At 43.2% G+C, this 26,425-nt stretch overlaps 1 protein-coding gene across 6 annotated transcripts in view; it reads left to right on the top strand.

The window, feature by feature from the left end:
- Cux1 (cut like homeobox 1) overlaps positions 1–26,425 on the top strand; it is a 331,836-nt gene that overhangs the window by 214,480 nt on the left and 90,931 nt on the right. For all 6 annotated transcript variants that reach the window (XM_057765876.1, XM_057765878.1, XM_057765877.1 and 3 more), the window contains exon 9: positions 18,769–18,817. In XM_057765876.1, the coding sequence (XP_057621859.1) occupies positions 18,769–18,817 (49 nt within the window). The remainder of the gene's footprint in view (positions 1–18,768; positions 18,818–26,425) is intronic.

Genomic DNA, 26,425 nt, shown 5'->3' on the forward strand with positions numbered 1-26,425 from the left:
ATTGTTTATGATTTTACCATCCTTTTCTTTATAGTTCTACATGAATTACTCTGGAAATTAGGCTGGGCCAGACTATCTGACCAAGACTATATGCCCAAGAATCACATGGCTATTATGATCTGTCTGTCATGTTACACTAACGTCGCATTCTTTGACTCTTTTTAATTTTTTTTTGCTTGTGTGGTATTCTTCCTGCACACATGTCTGTGTACCGCATGCATGCCTGGTGCCCAAGGAGGCCAGTAAGAGACATCAGATCCTCTACAATTAGAGTTAAAAACATTTGTGTGTACTGAGAACTGAGCCTGGGTCATCAGGAAGAGCAACCAGTGCTTTTAACTTCTGAGCTGCCAAATCTCCCTTTTATTTGTCAGTGGTGCTTAGAGACAGGGCTAGCCTGAAACTCACTGTGTAGACCAAGTCTTGGACTCACAAAGATCCATCAACCTCTGCCTCCTGAATGCTGGGATTAAAGACATAACATGTACTGCACATTCAGCTTTTGAGGGGAGTGGGAGTATCTCATTCTGTATCCCTGGCTGACCCTGAATTCTGTGACCATGATCCTACACACACACACACACACACCAGTAAATTTGGGAAGACCAAAGGGAGGTGTCCTGAAACCTCAGTGGCATTCTTTTCCCCATCACTTTCAGAATGTAATTGTTCTCCATCTTTCTAATGAATCATCAGTTTCCAGTGTGAGTTGCTGTAATTAATTATCCTGGTTGGATTAATTTTTCTAAAAACAGAAGCAAATCATGTGTGATTTTAAGGGTGTGGACTTGAATAGTTTAGTCAGACCTGGACTTTCTGCCAATGTCTTATTTCTATTAACAGAGGCATTAGTACATTTAGTAGAATTCCTGGCATTTTCCATCCTTGTGTAAGGGTTCTGCTTCACATCTAAAACTCGGTGTTGGGTGAGTTTTCAAGGCTTTTCTGTTTCAGTCTCCTTGGGTGGGACTAAAACGAAGAAGTTGGCTTCCTGCGTCCAAACCCAGAGGACACTTGTTTATTACTTTGTGTGTCCATGTGTGTACAAACCTGTGCCTGTGTGCACAGATGCACATATGAGTGCATGTAGAGGTTAGAAAACAACCTTATCTGCCTTTCCTTGGATGCTGCCCCTCCCCCTTGTTTTCCTGGAACTCACCAAGTAAGCTGGACTGTCTGGCCAGCAAGCCTATGGGATCAGCCTCTGCCTGCCTCTCACTGCTGGGAATACAAGTGTGTACCACAATGCCCAGCTTTTTCTTATGGGTTCTGGGTATTGAACTCAGCCCTCATATTTGAACAACAAGCTCTTTACCAGCCGAGCCATCTCCCCAGCCCTTGGACTCTACATTTTGAAATTTGAACTAGTTGCCATTTAGGTGCTGGTACTATGAGGATCAAAAGTTTCAAGTTCAAACCATCCCAGAGATGTTAACACCTTAATAAACATCTTAAAATTAACTGGAAACCAGGTGGTGCACATCTTTAATCCCAGCATTCCAGAGACAGAGGCCAAAGGGTTTCTGTGAGTTCAAGGCCTGCTTGGTCTACACAGTGAGTTCCAAAATAGCCAGGGCTACTTAGAGAGACCCTGTCTCTAAAGCCATTTACTTCATTAATGATTGATGTTGGAAGGCCCAACCTACTATGAATAGTGTCGCCCCTGGGCAGGTAGTTGTCAAAGAAAGCAGGCTAAGCAAGCCAGTAAGCAGCATTCCTCAGTAGTTTCTGCTTCAGTTCCTGCCTCCAGGTTTCTGCCTTGAGTTCCTGCCCTGGCTTCCGTCATAATGGGCTATAAACTGCGAGAGATGAAATAAACCCTTTTCTCACCAGCTTTCTCTTGGTCATGGTATTTATCACAGTAACAGAGATGCAAATTAATACAGTCAGTATCCATGGTGACTGTAGTTTAGTGTCAAAATGTCACATTTGTGTAGGACTCATGTTTTGAAGTGTGAACAATTCAGTGTGAGGGACCTCCTACCTTACCTTGACTCTGGCTTGCAGTGGCAGAAATATGTGTGAAAGACCCAGTAGCATCCAGGCAAGCTTCAAAGGCATCTGTCTTGGAGAACTCAGGGATTCTAGGCTGGTTACATCAAATCAAGAGAGATACTGAACAGTTGGCTACCCAAGGGCCCTCATTCTAAGATAGCTTGTAAGAAACTTTGTAGGTGCATGCATATATGTTCATGCATGTGGAGACAAAGGACTACCTCAGTTGTTCCTCAGGAACCACCCACATTGGTTTTTGAGATAGGGTCTCCCCAGTGGCCTTCATCTCTCCAGCACTCATGTGCCACTAAACCCAGGTCCTTGTGCTTGGGCCATCTCCGACTCTCACTTAAACTTTTAGGAAGAAGAATGAAATGTTTCCTATAGAAAAGCCAGAGCAGAGCCAAATAATTGAGCTCATTGTTTTCCTTCACAGCTTGTTTGCCCTTTCATTCTCTTCCTAAGGTGCTGGATGTTGAGGAATGTCTCCATTTGCCAGAAAGACAGTGGGGTGTCTCATATTTCCCCTGCCAGACCGCTAGTTCTGAAGCGAGCCTGCAGAATGAATTTTTAATGCTGAACGTTATGGCATTGCTCTTGCAGCCAGCCACATTGCTCTCCTGAGCCTACAGATTTAATGCTCGGATGAGCAGAGTGAGGACTTGGGGGTACTCAACACAGTGAGAATTAACCCCCCAACAACCATGCTGGTGCCCTCTTATCTCCAGAAAGCTAACCCTAAGGAGTTGGAAGAGAAAATTAAAACTCTATTGTGTTTGGAATGTTCTCCAAACAGCCTGGAGCACAAAGCAGGGCATGGTCTCAAAATCTCATCAGATAGTGTGTGTTTTTACCTTTTCACTTTTTTTTTTCCACCATGGCTGTTCTTACTTGGATGTATTTCTGTGATCTTCCCACCCTTAAAAAAGCTTTACGATCTGCAAGGCTTACAGAATACACATAAGACTGGAGACTCTCCAGTTTCTATGAAAAGTCCAAATGGAATCAGAAGTCCAGAACTGGTCGCTAACAATGGAAAAGGGACCATTCGTATTCAGTGGCTAATTCTGGTTTGGACCATATGGTTGATTGTTATTTTTCCCCTCAGGAGGTTTCTATATTTTTGAAGTTTTCAAAATTAAGAATAAGTTGTATATAAAAATTGTTCAAGCTTAAATAAATTGGAGAAGGACGGAATCTTCAACAAGCAGTAGAACAAATGGCTGAGTATGTAGATAATAAGCTAGGGCTGTGCTCTATGCCAATTAAAGCCTGGATGTCTTAAATATATACATGTAAAAGAAATCATGAAAACACTAAGAGAGATTTTAGGTGAGGATTTATATAATAAGGGAGTGGAAGAGACCTTTTTTTTTTTTTTAAAGCTTGATGCCAAAAGTAGAAAACCTGTCGGATATTCAAAGATTTCTGGGGGTGGATGGTGGACAGGATGGGTAGAAGACTGACAAGGATAGATAAAATATCTACAGTGTGTAAGTAGAAAAATGGTTAATATCTGTTTCTTACAAAGCCATAACAAAATATTAGAGTTCAGTAGAGTGGATGTATAGATGGGAGGAAGGGATAATGGACTGATAGATGAGTGGGTAGAAGGCATGAATGCATGAAATGAACGGGTAGATAGACATGGATAAACTATTTACAATTTATAAGACAGATAAAGGGTTAGCATATATTTCTTACAAAACAATAACAAAAATCTATAGGTGAATAAACTGGATAGATTAAGTGAGGTGATGGATGGGTAGATGTAAATGGCAAATAGGTGAATGGTGGAAAGAGCGAATATATGGATCAATGCACAAATAAATTGGATGAAAGGTAAATAGATGGGAAAAATTGTAAGACATATACAATGTATATGTTTTACAAAGCAATAGCAAAATGTGTAATACCCAGAAGAGAAAGCTTTTTCTGTTCTCTCCTAGGTAGATATTTGTACCACAGGCATTTCAAACTGCCTTTCATAACTTTCCTCTTCAATGCAGGCTGCTGTCCTTCTGTTTGTGGTTTGTGTCACCTCCCACTTGAGATCATTATTTTTTCCTTCATTCCAAAAGCTCGGGTCCTTCTTGACTCTCTGCTGCCCTCCTGTCTAAATCTACATCAGTCCCTCTTCCACAACTATCTTCATTCTTATTTCTTAGCTCTACTGTTACCACCATAATCTGAGCTCTTTCCTCACTCAGCATCGTTTCTATATCTTATCAACTTGTCTCTCTGCTGCCATTTTCTCTCTGGATGAATCTACCTTCCGAGGATCTGCTAAAAGTGTCCAAAATATAATAATCCTGTGCTGAGCTGCCCTGGTTAAGATCCTCCCTTGCTTACTCTCCTGCCTCCAAGGACAAGGCCCAGATCACAATGCAGTTGCCTTAACAGCTCCATCCCATGCCACCCCCCCACCCCCCGAATCCGTGCTCTTCCACACCTCTAACTCTTAGCTCTGGCTATGCTCAGGACTGTCTCCCGACTCACTGAGCATGGAGTCTGTGGAGAGAATTCAGGGAGATTTGAATCTAGACCCAGAAATAGTACATCTTGATTGTCAATGTGTGGTAGAGCGATTTTCTCTCATTTGTAAAGGTAGTCAACAAACCAGGCTAATTTCAGATGTGGAGCTGTTTTCTCATCACATTCAGTTATATCACAGACACTTCCAGTGCTCAGCACAGTACTGATTGGTCACTAGTAGTGTTGTTTATCATCCCACTAAAGGACACCCTGGTATAGCACAAATTTATGTTTCTTTTAACATTCTATTAACTGTTCTTGGAAGTAATTGTTGCTCTTTGTAAATGCATATATTTAAAATATTTTAGGGCTGAAGCTGTAGGTCAGTGCATAGAATGTATACCTATCATATACGGAGATCCCTCGGTTCAATTTCCACTATTATATAAATTGGACATGTAGTGCATGCATTTAATCCTGGCACTCAGAGTTCTAGGTCATCTTTGTCTCCATAACAAGTTAGCCTAGCCTACATGAGATCTTACTTTTAAATTCATTTTTAAGAATTCTGTTTGAATGAGATGTGGCATTGCACTTGAGCGCAAAGCCTATAGTTTCAGATATGTAGCACCAAACCCAACTCGCCATATTGGAACCCAAATTTGTCTAATTTTTGCATGGTGCAAATTAGATATAAAAAATTACTCATACCAGGCAGTGGTGGCACATGCCTTTAATCCCATCACTTGGGAGCAGAGGCAGGTGAATCCCTGAGTTCAAGGCCAGCCTGATCAACAAAGTAGGTTCCAGGACAGCCAGGGCTATTATACAGAGAAACCCTGTCTTGAAAAGAATGATAATTACATGTCTTTGACTTCTGCCAATAATTTCACTCTATCTGCCTAAATCTTTATCCTGATAAGTTACATACAATCTTTAAATTTTATGTCTGTATACTGTCTTACTGTTTCCGTTGGGGTTTTTTGTTGTTGTTGTTTTTTATGCCTTCACTGTTTGCTCACTTAATTTTTACAGAATGCCTCTTATCATTTTATCAATTTTATAAATTAACTCAGGCAATAAATTTACCCTTATTTACCACACCTGCAAATGTATAATGTCATTCATTATTCTTTCTCTGTACTAGCATTTTATAATTTGATTTTTATAGGTCGAATATATGCCTCATTGTTTTAATTCCCCCATGTTTCATAATTATATCCCTATTTTAGATCATTTATTATATTTTCCAGATATTTACAATTGGCATATGGGAATTTATTTTCTTATCTTTACCCAAAAATAAATAAATAAATGAAATTTGTTGGCCTCATCTCTAACCACCCATTTGCTAAACTGAATTGCTTGGCAACCATATTACCCATATGTAGTGACTTTTTCAAACCTTTGGTGACAGCAGGAACAGGCGATGTTTTGAAACAGGGTCTCATGTAGCCCAGGCTGGCCTCTCCCTTGCAGTGTAGCTGAGAATGACCTTGATGTTTGACTCCTAATAACTTCCTGATATATTTCAGAAAGAGTTTACCATATTAACTCAGCACCTGAGTGTTCAGATCTTTTCTTATTGAGGTTCACCTTAGTGAGCCCATCTGAGGCCTTTTAAAAGTAGTGTATCTCAGTGTTCTACCATTCCATACAGTACTGTAATCACAGGCCATGTCCAAATAGCAGCAAATTACAATACATTACTGTAACCCTCCCTCTGCAGCGAGGCCCACTCTTCTAGAACATCCATACTGAACTCGAGGATTCCTACCAATGAATTCTCATAAGTTATTTAGATTGTCCAGCTTTTTTTTTTCTTTTCAGAGAGGGGAATTGTTTTGTTTTGAAAAGGCATTGTATAGTCCAGGCTGGCCTCCAGCAAGGTGTATAGTGGATGCTGGCCTTGAACACGGATCTGCCTGCCTTCATTTCCTTAATGCTACGATTACAGGTGTTCCCCACCACACAAGGCCATTTCCAACTATATTCCGCTGTTTAACAGAAAAATCACCACCCTTGCATGAATTGTGGGTAGTAGATCCCAGGAGGAGACATACCCTGACTAACAATGTTTTTGTCATTGAATTATTTTCAAAACCCCTCCCCCCCCTTTTTTTTATTTCCCCTAAACTCAGAAATCTGTCATCTGGGTATCCAGGGTCCTCCTTTAATTGTCTTTTAAAAAATGAACTCCATTTCCTCTCCAGAGCAACAGTGACATTGTACAGTGCTGATCAAAGGCAAAATGGCTCAGCAGGTAAAGGAACTTGCTCTGCAAGCCTGATTATCTGAGTTCAATCCCCAGAGCCCATATAAAGGTGGAAGGAGAGGATCAACTCCCCAGAATTTTCCTCTAACCTCCACATGCATGCCTTGGCACATGCACACTGCAGTCTTACACATACACACAATATAATAATAATAATAATAGTTGTAATAGTAAAAATAAAAAGTTAAAACTAAAAGCATATGCTATAAAACCAAAGATTTGACCTGTCCCATTGAAGAGATTCTATCAACCAACATTATCCAGCCAAATGGCTTACCCATTAAGACTCCCTTCCAAGGGCCAGGCATGATAGCACACGCCTTTAGTCCCAGCACTCGGGAGACAGAGTCAGGTAGATCTGAGTTAAGGCCAGCCTGATCTACAACAAGTTCCAGGACAGCCAGGGGTACACAGAGAAACCTTGTCTCGAAAAAAAATGTGTGTGTGTGTGTGTTGATAAGAATCTTAAAAGAGAGGGTTGGTGGAATAGCTCAGCATTTAAAAGCACTTGCCACACAAGCCCAACAACCTGCATTCAATCCCCAGAACCTAGGTAAAGGTGGAAGGAGAAAACTGAAAAGTTGTCTTCTAACCTCCACATGCAACGGTGTGATATGGCATGCACATGCACACACATTATAATGACAGTTAAAACTTTAAAGAGTGATTCCTTTAATAAAAGACTAAAAGGATATAAGCATATATACACACACAGTGTCTCTCTCATTATACAGACACACACCTTCTAAAAATAATCTCGTAACCAAGTGAGAAACTGTGTTGTCTTACCTACCATTTTCATCATGCCTACTTCCATGAAGTATTTAAAGTAGTTGTAAGGAAAAATCCTGAAACAATAAGGCTCTGAGAGTGGAGTCTGAGTAAAGGGGGAAAGATGAGTTTTTAAGACTCAGGTTTGTAAAAAAAAAGCTCTATTATTTAATAGTCTGATAGTCAGGCCATTTCCCTCCACGTGGTACTTTATTGTTTGGATGTTTTTTTACAAGCCCAGAATTGCTATAGTGCCCTGATTTACTATTTGCTTGACTCCAAGGGAAAACTTTATCTTGCAATTAACCTTCCTATTTTTTCCTTCCATCGGAGTATTGTGGACTTCCTCTGTGGTATTTTAGCAAGTAGACAGGATGGAGGGCATCCTTAAAGAAGTGAGGCCAAATCCGATGAGGTCAGAATGAAGGGAAAGGATGGTCTGCGTGGGGCCAGCAAGTCTGGCCCCAGTCAAACTGTTTGTCTGACTTCACAAATAGAATGGGAACCTCTGAATTATTCATTTTTAAGTTACCTTAAAAAAGTCTTTTATGTGCTGCCCCAATGCAGACTTCTGGTGCCAGCTAGTAGAAGAAGAAGGATTTGTCTTTTCCTACAAATGTTCTGCAGCCTTCCAGACTAGCTTGTGCAGATTTGCTGTTCAGCCCTTCAGCTAGGGGTGAAGAACACCATCATATAACTTATTGCAGTGAAGGGAGTATAGGAACCATGGAGGAAACAAAGCCACAGGTGAATGGTATGGAGTTTTTTACACTTACATGAAAGGGAGCTGGGAGAAGGAGCTAAGAATGGACTGAGGTGTGGGGGTCAGGGTAGGGTGGTAGGGGCATGAGTATGATAACCAGTTTTTTGTAGTTTTTTTTTTTTTTTTCTTAGCTTCTGCCACGTACCCTGTTCTTAACAGTTCCCACACCAGCATAGTACTTAGGGGAGAAGGAGGTAATTAGAGGGCCCTTGTATCTTGGAGTAAGAGAAGTGTTCATAGGCTCTGAAGCTCTCTGTGTTCTTGCCTGGGTCATCACTGCTTTGCCCCAGGCCTGTTTCCTTACCTGTTTATAGACCAAGGTAGAGTCTTCCTGTACAGAAAATGCTCAGGAAGAGGTACGAGGCCAGCAGCCACAGGAATTGTCTCATGAGCTTGGCCTGCACCTGTTAGTGCCACACATTAAGGATAGTACTTTAAAAAGGCTGTGGCACATGCACTCAGGAGGCAGAAGTAGGTGGATCTCTGTGAGTTTGAGGCCAGCGTGATCTACAGAGTGAGTTCCAGAACAGCCAAAGCTATGTAAAGACACTTTGTCTTAAAAAAAAAAAAAAAAAGTCAGTACTTCTGTCTACAGCGCAGTGGGAGTGCTTAGATTGGGCTAGAAACAAGCCCACTGCTAGAAAAACTTACCAAAGCAAAGGATTGTGTGGTGCATACTGAAGGAGTCTTCAGAATTCTGATTGTAGACATCTGGGCAAGCACTTAGAGAGTAGGGGCAGGAGGATCAAAATTTCAAGGCAGAGTTCAAGGCCAGCCTGTGCTACATGAATCCCTGTATTCTAAAGATTAAAAGTAAATAAAAACTGTTGGAAAAGTGAGAACTGATGTTGGAAAAGGAGCACTGTGTTCCTGAGTCGTTCTCTAGCCATTGGTCCCGCCTTACTGCAAAATCTAGGCATCTCAAATGTTGGACTCCAGGGCTAGAAACTCCCAGGTCAGCTGCACAGTTCAAAGGGACACAATGTTGAAGAAATAGAAAAGGCCCACAAAGAATGAGAGGCTTTCCTGGAGCCAGGCCATACGCAAGAATGTAAGTAGGCACCTGTGGATGTGGGTGTCCTAGTCATAATGCCTTGTGAGACAGCAAGATAAGTCAACACTCTCTGCCAAGCCTGATGACTTGAGTTCAAATCCCCAGGACCTACATGATAGAGAACCAATTCCCACAAGCTGTCCTCTTGCATGTGCACACACAATCAAATGTAATAAAAATTATTTAGTTTTTGTTTGTTTCATGTCTGTTCTATACACATACCAGAGTGTGTGTGAGGAGGTCAGAAAACAACATCTGAGAGTTAGTTCTCTCTTTTCCACCATTTGAGTCCTGAGGATGGAACTCAGGGTGTCAAATCTGGCAGCAGGTACTGAGCCAGCTCTCCAACCCTAAGAAAATGTTTTTATAACTTTGTCTACTCAAGATGACAAAAGAAACAAAGGCCAAACCCATGTATAAATACTTATATAAAATACTAGATGAAGTATTAGCAAACAGACCTGAGAACTCATTAAACTCCTGATATACCACAGATAAATGGGGACAAGTGACAGGTAGTATAATTTACCATATTAGCAGGTCAGAGGAGAAAATCCATTTCATTAGCTACATAAATGCTTGAGAGGTACTTAAAGGAATCGATACCCATCTTTTATTAAAAATTCATAATAAAGTAAGAGATGGGTATTTTATTAACAAAATCTAAATGTATATACTAAAGCCAAAAAAAAAAAAAAACCCAACAATATGGTGACTTGTGAAATAGTCGGTTAGTTAACACTTGAAATCCATACCAGACAAGGATTCCCCACTGTTGTCTTAGTTCCCTAACACTACTGATGTGCTGAGACATCATAACCAAAAGCAACTTGTGGAGGCTTATACATCCTGAATCACAGTCCATGGAGGGAAGGCAAATTGGGAGCTGATGCAGAGGCAATGGAGGAGTGCTGCTTACTAGTTTGCCCCTCATGGTTTGTTCAGCCTACTATCATGCTATCATGTGTCACCACAATGGATTGATCTCTCTCTCTCTCTCTCTCTCTCTCTCTCTCTCTCTCTCTCTCTCTCTCTCACACACACACACACACACACACACACACCACTAATAAAGAAAATGCCCTTCAGGCTTGTTTATAGCCAGATCTTACAGAGGCAATATATCTATTGAGGCTTCCTCCCCTTGGATGACTATAGCTTAAGTTAAAATTAGCTAGCATCCTGTATGGAATGGTGTGTGTGTGTATATATAGGTAATCACACACTTGAATGTTTACAAGAGAACAGATTCCAACCACCTTTTGGGTTTTTTTGAGACGGGCTCTCCCTTATTCTTGGAGCTTGCCACTTCAGCTAAACTAGATGAACATTAAGTCCCAGGATCCGCCTGTGTCTATATCCCCATTGCTGAGGTTACAAGCACCTGCTACCATGCCCAGCTTTTTTTTAATGTGGGTTCTGAAGATCCAACTCAGGTCCTCACGCATGCAAGCACTTTACCAACCACGTTATCTTCCCAGCCCAGTTTTCCCAGATAAAGAAGAGGGGGCCATTCCAGGGATACCAGAGATTCTTTGCTCTCCTCATATGCAGACAAGGGCTTAGGATACTGTAAAAGGTCACAGGAGCCATAGAAAAACTGTCACTGAATTGACCAAGCCACCTTACAGTCTGCAAGGTGACACCTCCTCTGTCCAACTGACTCCTTGTTGTGGGTCAGACCTGTCCCACCTCCTGATTGACATCTGACTCCCACACTCTATGCAGCTTATTAATTTTCTTGTGACAGAATATCAGACCAAAGCAACTGGAGGAAGGTTAATTTTGGCTCATAGTTGGTAGGGAAAGCATGGCAGCAGAAGTGTGAAGCGGCTGCTCACACTGCGTCCTCAGTCAGGAAGCAGAAAGAGATGGATGCTGGTGCTTGCTTTCTCTTTTGTCTTCAGTCCAGCCCCAGCCCATGGGGATGGTCTTGCTCATGTTCTTACCTCACTTAACCTAATCTCCACAGTCCCTCACAGACACACCAGAGGCTTTCTTTCTCCTGTGTGCTTCCAGACCTTGTCAGCCCACAAACAACCTTTCAACTACAGATTGTCCCTGCCCTTCCCAGAGCCTTCTCTTTGTGCCAGACCGAGAGAGGGGACCTCCACCCTTCATGGGGATGACAGTCCCCATCATAGAGCACCTTTCCTCAAAGCCAAACTCCATCTACTCCAACCAACCAGTTCTTTCTGACCTTGGACTCAAGTCCTGGCCTGCCTATCTTGCATATCTCAAACTCTTTTAATGACAAAATGATAATAATAATAATTAGGGGCTGATGAGATGGCTCAGCAGATAAAGGTGCTTGCTGCCAAGCTTGATGACCTCAGTTTGATCCCTGGAATCCACACCGTGAGAGAACAGATCCCTGCAATTTGTCCTCTGCCTTTGACATGCATACCCATACATGCATGCATGCATGCATGCATACATAGAAAATAAACATATAAATAATAATTAAAATAAAATTCTGCAGCATTTGCATAGAATGTTCTCCAGATCACCACCCATAACTTAATAGATATTATAATGCATGCTCCGTAAATAGTTTTACACTACATTGCTTATCAAATGAGGTTCGTTGGAGGTTGATAAAGACATGGAACATCGCCGGGCGGTGGTGGCGCACGCCTTTAATCCCAGCACTCGGGAGGCAGAGGCAGGCGGATCTCTGTGAGTTCGAGACCAGCCTGGTCTACAGAGCTAGTTCCAGGACAGGCTCCAAAGCCACAGAGAAACCCTGTCTCGAAAAAAACCAAAAAAAAAAAAAAAAAAAAAAAGACATGGAACATCTTTGTGCAACCATTTGCCGAATCTGAAAAAGTGGAACCTAAGGACATGGAGGACTGAGCACATTGTTTTCCTGGCGTCATTGATGGCTAAGACGATGAAATATGCAGCAGCCTGGCTCTGGGCCGGATGTTGCTAGCACTCAGGAGGTTTGTGCGAAAGGAAATACATGGTGTCTGGCATGGCTATAATTTCTTTTCCATCAATCTTGACTGTTTCCTTTGAAGTTGTCATAAAAATGGTATGTTAGCCCAGAGAATACCCTGAAATGATGTGCAGGGAAACAACTAAATGAAATGTGTGTGTGTGTGTGTGTGTGTGTATGTGTGTGTGTGTATTCATTCTATGACCTGATGAAATGACCCCATGCTTGAAATCAGAGAAGAGCATAAAAAATACAGATTAATAGAGAGTGGATGCTGTGTTGTCAGTTCACAAAAAGGGGAGAGGATGAGATTTTTATAATAAATTGTGCTGAACAAACAGTCTGCACTAATACAGACTTTGAAATATAAAAGATTTTAGACAAATGTCAATCTCACAATCTTTAGGAACTTTGAAATGGAAAGAATGGCCAGGCATGATAACACAGTCATGTAATCCCAGCACTCAGGAGGCAGAGTCAGGAGGATTGAGTCTCTAGGGCCGTGAGACCTCACTCAAGACAAATCAAAGAATGAGTACCCTTTCCAGCCAGATACAGTGATGCACACTTGTAATCCCAGAGACTGAAGCAGGATTGCTGCAAACTTAGAACTACATAATGAATACTAGGCCAGGAAGGGCTATATTGCAATACTCATCTTTTAAAAAGCAGGGGAGGAGGGAGGGAGAGAAGAAAAAAGGAAAACAAACCCTCTCAAAGATTAACTGTCATGTTATGAATCCCGTACAGCTCATAACATGTCCTGGTAAAGTAGCAGATGTGGCTCTTGGCTCCTAGACATTTCCATTGTACTTACAAAGGACAAGTGATCTAGTGGGCTTGATTTTGTTGGCAAATGAGGTGCAGCAGTACACTTGAGGGTGTATCCTAGTTTGCTTCTCTACTACTGTAACAAAACACTCGCTACCCAAAAGCAAATCTGTGAAAAAGGGGTTTCTTTAGCTTACGCTTCCACATCACAATTTATTATTGAGGGACATCAAAGCAAGAATTGAAAGAGAGAACATGAAAGGAACTCAGCCAGCTTCCTTATACAACCCAGGATCACCTGGGAGGGAGCACCATCTACAGTGGGCTGGACCCTCTCACATCAGTTATTAATCAAAAAATAATATTTTATTATTAAAATAATTAAAATTATTAATTGAGCCCTACAGCTTGCCTATAGGTCAAGCAGATGGAGACAATTCCTCAGTTGAGGTTTCCTTTTTTCAGGTGACTGGTTTGTCTACTTTACAAGTAACCAGCACAGGGTGGGGAGTAGTGCTTCAAGATAGGACCCACCTGGCTGGTCCAGGCTGTGCTTCACATCTTCCAGAACTCAAGATTGCATTGAAATTCCCAGCTAGTGGTGCGCAGCTTGGTGGAGCATACCTGCCATCCAATCAGGAGAGACCCTGCCTAAAGTAATTTAGTTATAACTAGTTATGTTCTCTTTGACCTAGAGAAAGGGGGTGGGAGTTTTTCTCCTAAAAAAATAAGAGAAAGCTTACGTATAGTCTTTTAAAGTAATCATCTGTGGAGAGGGCTGGGGTTAGATTGTGTAGCTCATTTGTGCTCTTGCCCAGCATAACACCAAACACTGGGCTTAATTCCCAGCCCTACTTAAAACTAAGTACTATGGCACACTCTGGGGATTTCAGCCCTTGGGAGCTGCAGTCAGGAGGACTAGAAATTCAAGGTTATCTTCAGCTAGCTACATAGTAAATTCGAGGGCAGACTGAGATATATCAGATCTTGTAACAGAAATGTAATATTAATAGTTTAGTGCGCAAGGAAGTGATGGTGCATGCCTGTAATTCCAACACTCAGGAGGCAGAGTCAGGCAGATCTCTGGGAGGTCAGCCTGGTCTACAGAGGGAATTCCAGGACAGCCAGAGTTATTACACAGAGAAACCCTGCCATCATCATCATCATCATAATGTAGACTTTGGGACAAGCCTTGTTCCCTTCCTGTCTTCTGTTATTTCTGGATACGGTAGCCTCTCGGGTCTGGGTGTCACCACAGTCTTCAGATTTGAGTAACTCTGCCCTACCACAACAGAACAGCGTTGTTATCTCCTCTGAGAGTCCAGGAAAGCCACAAGTGTTCTCAAAGTGAAACGTACAGCTGCCATTACCACATTCATTATTTTGCTCAGTTCTGTGGTTGCTTAGCAACCCAAGTTAGACTGACCCACCAATGGAAAATTTAAAATTACTTCCAGTAATTGCTTCAAACATCAAAGAAAACATCTTCCTGTTTAAATGGGGACTAGGTGGCATTTTATTTTGTTTTTCAAAATTGTTTTTATATTTATTTACTTATTTTGTATGTATATGCACACACACCGTTGCCATGGATCTGTGTGGAGGTCAGAAGACAACCTGCAGAAGTCTCTTTTGCTATGTAGTTTTCTGGGGAATCAAACCACTGAGCCATCTCTAGTCCCAGCTCAAGACTAAACACTCGGTTCCCATAAAGGATCTGAAATGTTTTATTGCATTTCCTAAATATTAGGAATCCTTGGGGCTCAGTAGTTAATAATACTTGCTGCTCTTGCAGAAGACCCAGGTTCAGTTCCCAGCATCTACATGGCAGCTCACAACCATCTGTAACCAGTTCCATAGAATCAAGCGCCCTCTTCTGACCTCGTGTGCACATAAAATAAAATAATTTTTTTAAAAAAAGAATTCTAATGAACATTTGAGAGTCTCATCATGTAGCCTAGGCTAGACTCAAACTCATCATCCTGCCTCGTCCTTTCCAGTGCTGGAGTTACAGGTGTTGTGCATACACCGTTCACTGTTGAAGAAACACAGCCCCATAGGCTGGAGAGATGGCTCAGAGGTTAAGAGCACTGCCTGCTCTTCCAAAGGTCATGAGTTCAATTCCCAGCAACCACATGGTGGCTCACAACCATCTGTAATGGGGTCTGGTGCCCTCTTCTGACCTGCGGGCAGACACACAAACAGAATATTGTATACATAATGAATAAATAAATATTAAAAAAAAAAAAACACAGCCCCAAACTTTCCAGATTCTATCTAAATTATACTTCCCTATCCCCAGGCTCCTGCTGTAGGTGGGCTGAGCCTTTAGCAACCCCACCAGCCTTTTGTATTCTGGGTCTAGCTCCTCCAGGTGTGGAGTAGATGGAGTTGCAGGCAGTCTGGGTAGCAGGAATGGGTAGATAGACCCAGAGGAGGCAGCCTTCTCCTACTGCTACTTCTCCCTGAGAATCCAAGGTGACCTCTCGGGAGGAGCAGTGAAGGGAAGCAAACGCAAGAAATGGATTCCCCATAGCAAGGGAACTAAAAGAAAATAACAGGTGTTAAGAGTTACTGAGGAACAAAAGTAGAAAACAGCTAACTTGCAGTGGCTCTAAGACAAGTTAGAACAAGTTGAAGAACTTTCTGCAAGACAGCAGAAAAGCATAAAGAGTCCACCAAGATGGCTCAGCAGGTAAAGGCACTTGCCGCACAAGCCTGGTGACCTAAATTCAATTGCCAGAATCATCCACATAAAAGTGAAAGGGGAGAACCAACTTCCACATGTATGATATGGCATACATTCATGCAGACACACATATACAGTGTATCTGTGTGTCTGTATTTAAAGAATTAAGGGCCAGGCAAGATGGCTCATTAGATAAAGGTGCTTGGCGACAAGGTTGAGGACCTGAATTCGGTTCCTGGGACCCTCATGCTGAAAGGAAAGTATTGACTCCTTAAAATTGTCTTCTGACTTCCACACACATCACCATGGAACATGTTACACACAAAATAAGTAAATATAAAATAAAAACTCTACTTTAAAAGTGGTAAAATATACAGATATATTTGAATGAGTGGAAGACAGAAGTGAGTGTGCCAACCCATTGCCAGTTGAGTGGAAGGAAGATGCTGGAGTGAAGGAAGCTCAGCAGAACTAAAGGAAGATAAGAGCATAGTCACTAAAGTGCTTGATGTGCAAGTATGAGGTCCTGAGTTCAATCCTTAGAGCACACGTAAAACCACCAGATGTGGTGGGGTGCACTTAGTACCCCAGGATTGAAGAGGCAGAAACAATTCTGCAGTTCTCTAGTCAGCAAGCCTGGCCTACTTAGCCAACTCCTGGCCACTGAGAGAACCTACCTCAAAAATAACGTGGCAAGCAGATACCTTTAATCCTAATGCAAGGCAGGCAAGGTTCACAACCAGTCTGGCCTATATAATGAGTTTCAGGACAGCAAAAGCTACATAATGAAACCACATTGCAAAAATAAGTGGGTAACACTGAAGGCTGACCTCTGGCTCTCACAAGCATGCACACGCATGAACATGCACGCACACACGGGGAAAAAACATAAACGTTGAATGATGTAGAAGACAGAAATTGGTATGCCTACCATGTCCAGTCAGATAGACAAAATGACATAAGGATTGTTTAGCAGAACTAAAGTAAGATGATCCCGCTCATGAAGAAGCATTCAGGGTCTGCTTACTTACCCACGCCTAGCCGATCCTCATCCCCTCCCATATTCTACAGCCAGCTCAGCCGCTGAGCCTAAGGAGAAGTTGGCCACCTTCTCCAGCATATCTTATCTTGGGTTCTCAGCAGCCAAGTTATTTCTGGCTTTTTCTCCCATATATGCAATGGTGGCAAGACATTTGTCTACCCCAGGCTCTAGGATCTACTCTTCATGGTAGGGTGTTGTCTTAGTTAGGTTTCTTTTGCTGCAGCGAAACACCATGACCAAAAAGCAAGTTGGGGAGAAATTTACACTTCCATGTTACTGTTATCAAGAGGTCTGTTACTGTTGCTGTTGGAAGGCAGGCAGGACAGGAGCCTGGAGGCAGGAACTGGTACAGAGGTTATGGAGGGTTGCTGCTTACTGGCTTGCTCTCATGGGTTGCTCGGCCTGCTTCCTTATAGAATCCAGGACCACCAACCCAGGGATGTCTCCTCCCACAATGGGCTAGGCCACAATGGACTGACCCTGGGTTTTATGGAGGCACTTTCTTTTTTTTTTTTTTTTTTTTTTTGGTTTTTCGAGACAGGGTTTCTCTGTGGTTTTGGAGCCTGTCCTGGAACTAGCTCTTGTAGACCAGGCTGGTCTCGAACTCACAGAGATCCGCCTGCCTCTGCCTCCCGAGTGCTGGGATTAAAGGCGTGCGCCACCACCGCCCGGCTGGAGGCACTTTCTTAATTGAGGTTCCCTCCTCCCTGATGACTTAGCTTGTGTCAGTTGATGTACAGCTATCCAGTACAGGTGTGGAACTATGTATTTGCCTTCACTCAGAGGAGTCCTTTCAAACAAAAATTGAGAGCCTTAAGACTGTGCACACTAAGAGATAACTAGACTTGGCATTTCACACTGCAACCCACATCTCCATTCTTTCCTACACCTACAGGCCACACCTGCTATAAGGACCCAGTGCCCTAGTAAAGTCCTTGCTGTCAAGGGCATTTTCCTAAGGGTAGACTCCCTTGCTCCTTCTTTCTCAGTCTGGCAAGCTGCTATTTATCCTTCAAAACCCAGCCTGTGCATCACCTCCTTTGAAGCCCTTCCTGATTCCTTCCATAAAGAGGATTCATTATCATTCCTCCTGTTTTCCAGAGCTCCAGCCAAACCTGTAACAAGACATTGTATTTTGTTTTTGTTTTTGAAACAGGGTTTCTTGTACCCCAGGCTAACCTTTAACTCACAATGTTCACAAGATGACTTTGAGCTCTTGCTCCTCCTGCTCTCACCTACAGACTGCTAAAGTCACAGGCCTGTATCACCATGCTCAGTTTTGTGGGTGCTGAGGAATGAACTCAGGGCCTCATGCACACCAGGCAAGCACTCTACCAATTGAGCCACATCCAGTGACCTGTATTTTACTAATTTTTGGCTCTGTCTGCCTAGCAGAGGTGGTTGAGATTCAGAGGGGTTCTTAGTCCCCTCTCCAGACACATGAATATCAACAAAGTGAATGAAGACCTAGTTTGGTGGTACACACCTATAATTCTAGCACTTGAGAGGTAGGGGCAGGAGTTCATAGTCATCCTTGACTACGCAGACAGTTTGAGATCAACCTTGGCTGCAGGAGACCCTATCTAAGGATAAGTGAGTTAATTAATTAAGGTTTGATGAGGTGTTCAGTGGGTAAAATTGATTTTTGTCTATGCTTGAGAGCCTCAGTTTGATCCTTGGAGCCCATGGTAGAAAAGGAGAACCAACTCCTGAAAGTAGTCCTTTGCACTGTGGCAGGGGGATACACAGAATAATAATAACAAGTAAATAGTGAATAAAACTGGCAGCCATGCTGCCTATGACATAAGTCTACCTTATCCCTTTGGCCACTGTATAAGCCCTTACAGGTTGATCTGGTCCTCCCTTCCCTAATGCCTCACCTTGTGTGGATATGGTCATTCTGCTTCAGTCTGAGCCAAAGAGCCTGTCCCTTGGTGACTTCACTGTACCTGCCTCAGTGATAACTAACCTCTCTCCCCCTTGCCTTCCCAGGGCCGACGAGATCGAGATGATCATGACTGACCTTGAACGAGCCAATCAGGTAAGCTGTTCATATCTTCAATATAAAATACCACAGCTCACCCAGTCTGTTATCTTGGGAGATGCCTCATGCTAAAATAAGTGATCGATCATTTTGGAACCATTTTCATAGTATCATCAGAAGTTAGAAGTAAATCTGTAGCACTATTTGTTGGCAGAATCTCAGGTTCAACCCCAGTGTCTGAGACACAAATATATAAGGGTACTTGTTCTTTTTCTGATCCCCTGTCTCTGGTGCATTCATTCCAGGAGTGTCCAACCCATGGACCACAGGCTACGTGCATCCCAGAATAGCCATGAATAAGGCCCAACAGAAAATTTAAACTCATTAAAACATTGTGAGATTGACTGATTGATTTGCAGTTATGCAATTCCAAAGTGTGAAACATTGAAGATGACAGTGTCATCCCAATGCCAGAAGGTTGAGCATGTCTGATGCTCTGTCCACTGGCATTCATTACACCATAGAATTAATTGTCATCTCCTTTTAGTAGGTTCCAGCTACTTGCTCTAGTGGAAATTGCAGTGGGCAGCTCCCCTCAGCTGATACCCAGTATTACCTTTCAGGAAATACACAGCCCAGTAATACACAGAGAACAGTCACATAGTATCAGATGGTTCCAAACACTCAGCTATCCATAAGCCTTTTTTTCAGAGGCCCTACAGGGGAGTAAAACATTTTGCTTTCACAACTAATGCTGCTGGCCTCAAACTAGTTATAGAACTGAGAAATACCTTGAACCTTGGATTCTCATGTTTCTGCCTTCCACTTGCTAGAATGGCAAGTGTGCACCATTACCACTGCTTAATGCAGTGCTAGGAGATCAAGCCCAGGGTTTCACAAATGCTAGACAAGCATTCTGCCAACTAACTAAGCTGCACTCCAGGCAAGATTCTTTACTTGGTGGAGAAACAGTTAAAATAGAAATTAAGTTTCTCAGAAGGACATGGCCTGTGGCCTCTCAATTTTACAGCTGGGTAGCCATAGGCTCTGGCAAGTGTGGAATCTTGTATTGGGTCGCCCCACCCAGTGAGTTCAAGCCTCTCTGTGAAACAAAAAGCCTCCCAGAATCCCTGCAGTCCTGCTTGCCTCCTCAGGAGCTCGTTGGGAACCTGTCTTTCATGGGCACTGGTCACTCAGACTTTCACCAGCATTCAGGGAAAAGCATTGTTTATTTCTTCCCTGATAAAATTAACCTGAAGCCTAAACAGGAAAACCTGCACAGAAGGAAATGATGATATGTATGGCTCTGTTATTCCCTTAGGACAATTGGGTTGGGTCAGTGGTTGGTGCTTAGGCCTTTCCTAAGGTCCTGGATCTGACCTGTATGGGGCTTTCTTTGGAGAGTGTGGCACTGGTCACCTGAGGTCTCCTAAGTAATCTTAGCTACCCTAGCTCATTGCTGGAACCTTATCACTTCACCTGCCCTGCCTCTCCACTGAGATCCATATGGTTAGGGTTCTTATTTTACAAATAGGAAAACCCTGTCAGTGCCTGGTCCATCACTCGGCTGGGCCAAGAAACCCAGAAGTCTTACTTAAGGTTGTCGTGGCACATTTGGGGAATAGTTTGTTTCTCATTTGGTTTGGGGAGCTTTTATTTTGTTTGGTTTTAGGGGATATTGTTTTGCTTTTGTTTTGTTTAACAAGTGTGAACTTTGTAGATGACAACATTGTGTTAATAATATTAAAAGGGTGGGTACCCTTGGTATAGCATCTGAGAAGGGAATAAAGAAGCCCCAGAAGGTTGCCTGGCTGATTTGGGGGTGGAGGCTAGGGGGAATGAATATTACCAGGTGGTAATGGTGCTTGCCTTTAATACCAGCACTCAGGAGGCAGAGGCAGTCGGATCTCTGTGAGGCCAGCCTGGTCTAACTCTGACCATCCTGATAGCCAGATTTATGCAGAGAAACTCTGTCTCAGGATAAACACTGGAGTTGACATGAGGAAAGCTAGGCTGTGTGGGCAGCAGCTAGAGAGTGGCCTGATAGAAAGGGCCTGGTTGGTTAGGGGGAGAGGGTCTTTATCCTGGGAGGATGGAGATCCTGAATTTGTATTCAATTAAAAGGTCACTTGGGGCTGAAGAGATAGTTCAGCCTTTAAGAGCACTTATTCCTTGTGCAGAGGACCCAAATTTAGTTCTTAGCACCTACTCTGAACAGTTACTTAGGATCAGATAACTGATTCTGAACTCTCAGAGCACCTGCACTTACACTTTCACACACACACACACACAAACACACACACACACATCTTGTTTTGTTTTGTTTTTCAAGACAGGGTTTCTTTGTGTAACAGCCCTGGCTGTCCTGGAACTCAATTTGTAGACCAAGCTGGCCTCGAACTCATAGAGACCCACCTGCCTCTGCCTCCCCAGCACTGGGATTAAAAGTGTGGGCCACCACAACCAGCTAAAATAAATCTTTTTAAAAAATCATTAAAAAGAAATAAGGAATCACTGTAGATAAAGCTGCAATAAGGAATGGAGATGGGAAAGCCAGAAGGCAAGGGAGCAACAAGCAACCCTGGTGACAGGACAGGAGAAGCCTAAAGGGCTGGACAGGAGGAGATGGTACCCAGGGGAGTAAGGCAGAGGTAAGCTGAGCAGGAACAGGGCTGCCACAGCCACTGAGTGCCATAGGTGCCACATACATCCAGACCATGGCACTCACCCAGGAGGAGCAATTTGCTTGTTCGTTGACATTTAGTGTTGGTTTTGCCCTGGGTTTATTCCAGACATTCTGTTGAAACCCATAGTGTTGTTTCATTATTCAGGGATTATGTCTCTACCTCAGGGAACCAGGAAAATGGGCAGTAGCTATTAGTAAAACAGGGGTGTCTCCTAACACTTGTTTGATCAACTTCCAGCACTTGCATTAATAGTTGTCATCTTAACTGGCTACTCAAAGAAAAGATTCTGGACTCCAAGAATTTCTTGATAAACAAACCTTAGCTTGGCACATCAAAGAGCATAGAGGAACCATGTCTTCCTTTCCCTATGTGGGCTGGCTGCCAGCTAGCTGTTCCTCTCCCTGTTCCCCTTCCAGAGCACTCTGATTCCTTACACAAAGCCACAGGAGTAGGGCCTGGAGAAAGCTCTTTAAGCCAAATTATTCTCCTTCTATTACCCTGTTGATGTTTATGGAACAAGACTGTTGTGAAAGACCCCCTTGGGCTGGGGATAGAGCTTGCTTGTTTGCGTGCGTGCGTGTGTGTGTGTGTGTGTGTGTGTGTGTGTGTGTGTGTGTATGTGTTTGAGAAGATTCTCATAGCCCAGACTGGCCAAATTCACTCTGTATCTGAGAATGACTTTGAGCTCCTGATATTCCTGCCTCCACCTACCGAGTGCTGGAATTACAGGTATGCACTGCCATGCAGTTCATGCAGTTTCCTGCTGCTAGGCACACTCTACCAACTGAGGTGTATCTCCAAGCCTTGAAAGCATAGCTTAACTTCCCCAAGAAGGAAGAGCCAGGTGCTGAGAGAGTTGAGTTACAAGGGGTGGAAAGAGCTCCACAGCACTTGGCTTTGGAATCAGGACACCCAAGTTATGTTCTAGATTTGGCATTTGTTACCCACACAGACTTAGTTTGTTTTCTTTTTTTTTTTTTTTTTTTTTTTTTTTTTTTTTTTTTTTTTTTTTTTTTTTTTTTTGGTTTTTTGAGACAGGGTTTCTCTGTGGTTTTGGAGTCTGTCCTGGAACTAGCTCTTGTAGACCAGGCTGGTCTCGAACTCACAGAGATCCGCCTGTCTCTGCCTCCCGAGTGCTGGCTTAGTTTGTTTTCTATTGCTGAACTAAACACCATAACCGAAGGCAGCTTTAGGAGGAAGGCGTTTCTTTCACCTTGCATGTCACAGTTCATCAGCCAAGGAACTGGAGGCAGGACCTGAAGCAGAGGCCATGGAGGAACACTAGCTTACACCCCATAGCTTGTTCAGCCTGCTTTCTTATAGCTCTCAGGATCACTGGCCCAGGGATGGCACCACCCACATCAATCATTATTCAAGAAAATGTCCCACAAACTTGCCTACAGACAATTTGATGGAGGTTATTTTCTCAAATGTGTTTCTTCTTCCCAAATAACTCTAGCTTGTGTGTCAAGTTCACACACACAAAAACTAACCAAAACCCCATTCCAGTACCCAGATATCCCCACCCATAGAATAGAGGCAGGATTTCATTCACATATGCTTCCATTCATTCAACTGGCCTTAGTACCCTGCCCTTAGCAGGCCTGAGTGGGGATGTCATAGGTCAAGACCTGGCCCTCTCCATGGGGCCCAGGCACATCCCCAACTGAGTTTGGCATTCCTTGGTGTGGCCCTGTCTTACATTCCTGCTCCAGGACACACAGGGAGCACCTTGGTGGCAGTCAGAAGTAGGGCAGTTTGCTCATCAGACTTCTGTAGTCATACTCACATAAGTGACTTTTCCTCCTGACCTGCAGTGGCCAGCGGCACAAGCTGTGGCTCATGACCTTCTCCAGGTTCCTGCAGAACCATTAACAGGGTCACTTCTTTCAGCCTCCCATGCTTCTGGTTACATTCCAGCCATCACCACTTCATACTCTAAGCTGCTTTGCTCCTGCAGATATTTCCTTATCTCAGGTTTTCCTATACCTACATTTTAGAGGCCACATATATGGAGAATACATAAGCAAATAATCTAGAGCCAAAAGAGGCAGAAGATTAGATTAAAGGCCCCACCACCACCACCATATAAACCAAGGGAAGTAGCCAGATGTGGTGGCTCACACTTGTAATCACTTGAGGGCTGGGTCTGGAGTTGAGAACCAGCTTCAGCTCTCTACATAAGACCCTGCTAAGGGGGTGGTAGGTATGGGGAACGTAGCTTGGTTGATAAACTACTCACCTATTATGCACAAAGCTCTGCATTCCATCCTGGAACAATATAAACCAGGCAGGAGGATCAGGAGTTCAAGGTCTTCTTCAGCTATTTAGTCACTTTGGGGCAAGCCTGAACTTACATATAAAACCCTGTCCCAAAAACTGAAGTTATCTATCTTAGATGAGGAACATGTAGTGGCCCCAGAGATAGTCTTAATAATTTGACACTGTCACTGTGGTGTGCACAGTTACTGTTGACTTCTACAGCCTCACTCCCCCTCCCTGCATCCTTCCTTGCTGATTTTCAGAGTAGCTGTTGGCAGATACCAAAGCTCAGCACTGTTCTTGTTCTGCATTGTTCCTACCTCTGTTCCAGAAATTGTTGCTTCTCAAGAAAAAGCATAAGGGCAGCCCCAGAGGGTGGCAAGTGCTGTCCCTGCTGCTGTTCAGGAGCCTGTCCTATGTTCTGATTCTGCCTCTTCAGGGATGGGCCTGTCTAAGAACACTCGGAAGCATGCAGCCTTATGCCACCAAGTAGGGGTCAGCTTTGCATCCCAACCTCAGTCGTCAAGTTGTGGTTTTGTCAAGGAGCACCAACCCAGGTAGCACCCCACTGTCTGCCTCAGCTGCTGGAGGAAGGCTATATTTAGTTCTGTCAACCTGGAAACAGATCACCCCAGATCCCAACTAGTGTCTGTCACCCTGTCCCTTATGCCTTCCCTGAACTGCTCTGGTTTTCAATTCCTTTGTTCTAGAACTTTTAACTGCACAGATCTTGAACACCTTGTTGTCAGCAGGTTGTTGTCGTTGAGAGTGCTGATGGTGGGTGTATTTTGCAATAGAAATCCTAAGTAAATGTGAAACCAAGAACTTATACTAAAGTAACCAAGTTAGGCCACCTTGGGACAGTGACTTCCAACAGAACCTCATTGTTTTTTTTTTGTTTTTTTTTTTGTTTTTTTGGTTTGGTTTGTTGTTGATATTTTCTATTTGTTTTGTTTTAGTTGTGAGACCGTGTCTCATATAGCCCAGGCAGGCCTCAAACTAACCATAGCTGTAGTTTAAAGATCACCTTAAATTCTTGATCCTCCTGCCTCTATCTCCCAAATGCTGGGATTACAGGTTTATACCATCATGCTCAGTTTATTCGGTGATGGGATTGAACCCAGGGCATCATGCATCTTATACAAGCACTCTACCTACTGAGCCACATCCCCAGACCTTTTTTTTTTTTAAGTTAATAACTATAACTAGCTAAGCAGCCACCCCAGCCCTTTGTTTTGTTTTTGTTGTTTGCTTTGAGATAGGGTTTTATTATGTAGATCAGGCTAGCTTCAAACTAGCATTAAAGGCATGCACCACCATGCCCAATCTGTTTCTGCTTTGCTTTTTTGAGGCTGGCTCTTTGTGTGTTACCCAGGCTGTTTTCAACCTCACTATCCTCTTGAATCATCCTCCCCAGTGTTGAAGTTATAGATATTACCCTCCACACCTCACACTACTGTGACCTCGGGGACTTAATACAAATGCTGACCCTAAGAAAACTGCAGGTAGCTAGCTGATACCTCAGTCTGTGATGTGCGGTATTCTGCCACCTGGCATCTTCACAGGCTTTTAGGAGATGGGGCCAGTGTAACATGCCACTGTGGTAATGCTACCTGTTCAGCAACTATCAGAATTTCTTCCCCAATAGATGAAGGAATAGTTTTCTTCATCAAAGAGACTGGGAAATTTGTCACAATACATGCAATTCCTGAAAGAGCTGTGGGAATCGTGTAACTGAAGGTTTACCTCACTAACTATGGAGGAATGTGCTTTTCAGTTATGTGTCTTAACTGTCAGAAAAGCTGGGAAAAACGGCTGTTGTTCAACTTCTTATAAGGCTGAAGCAGAAGGATGACAAGTTCAAGACCAGACTAGGCAACTTGGCTTGTAAGAACCTGCCTCAAAACAAAAAATAAAAAGAAAGCGGGGGATTCGTATCAGTGGTAGAGTGCCTGCCTAGAATCCCCCAGTGAGAAGCTGGGAGTGTGGCTCAGTGGTAGAGACCTTGCCCAGAATTTGTCAGTGAAGAGGCAGGGATGGGTCTCTTTGGCAGAGCACCTGCCTAGAATCCCCCATAGAAAGGCTGGGAATAGGACTCATTGGAAGTTAGCACAAAGCAGATATTTCTCTCTCATTCTTGTCATAATACCAAAAACTTTTCCTGACAGTTGGTTCTTTAGTCCCTTTGGTTCTAGTATCCTGTTGGTTCTCCATTCTATCCAGAACAGAGATGTGTTAGGAAACACTTAGACAATGATGTGACAGATTCAGGGCCATTCTCCAAGCTCTCCAAGAAGCAGAGCAGTTGGCTACCAGCCTCGCCCTGGGCAGATAAACTGTCCTTAGATTCTAACTTCTTTGTATGTGTACTCACTGCCGCCACCACCAAGGCACTTCAGCTGCCCAGCCCTGTCATTGTACAAACAGATTAAGCAACAAGATAATACATTGTTTTTTCTTTGTGACTTCTCTTTTGGTAATTGGTGGAAAAGTCCTGCTCAACCAGACTTTCCTCATTAACCTTTCTGTTTTATTTTGTAGGTAACTTTTTTGTTTTGGTTTTTTGAAACAAGACATTCCAGTGTAGTTCAGGCTGGTCTTGAACTCACTGCATAGCCCAAGCTGGCTTTGAAATTACTGTAACTAAGGTGGTATTCAACTTGCTGTGTTGCTCAGACTTCCTTAAAAACCCACTGTGTAGCCCACATTGTCATAA

The sequence above is a fragment of the Chionomys nivalis genome, chromosome 3 (assembly GCF_950005125.1).
Source record: "Chionomys nivalis chromosome 3, mChiNiv1.1, whole genome shotgun sequence".
Classification (NCBI taxonomy): domain Eukaryota; kingdom Metazoa; phylum Chordata; class Mammalia; order Rodentia; family Cricetidae; genus Chionomys; species Chionomys nivalis.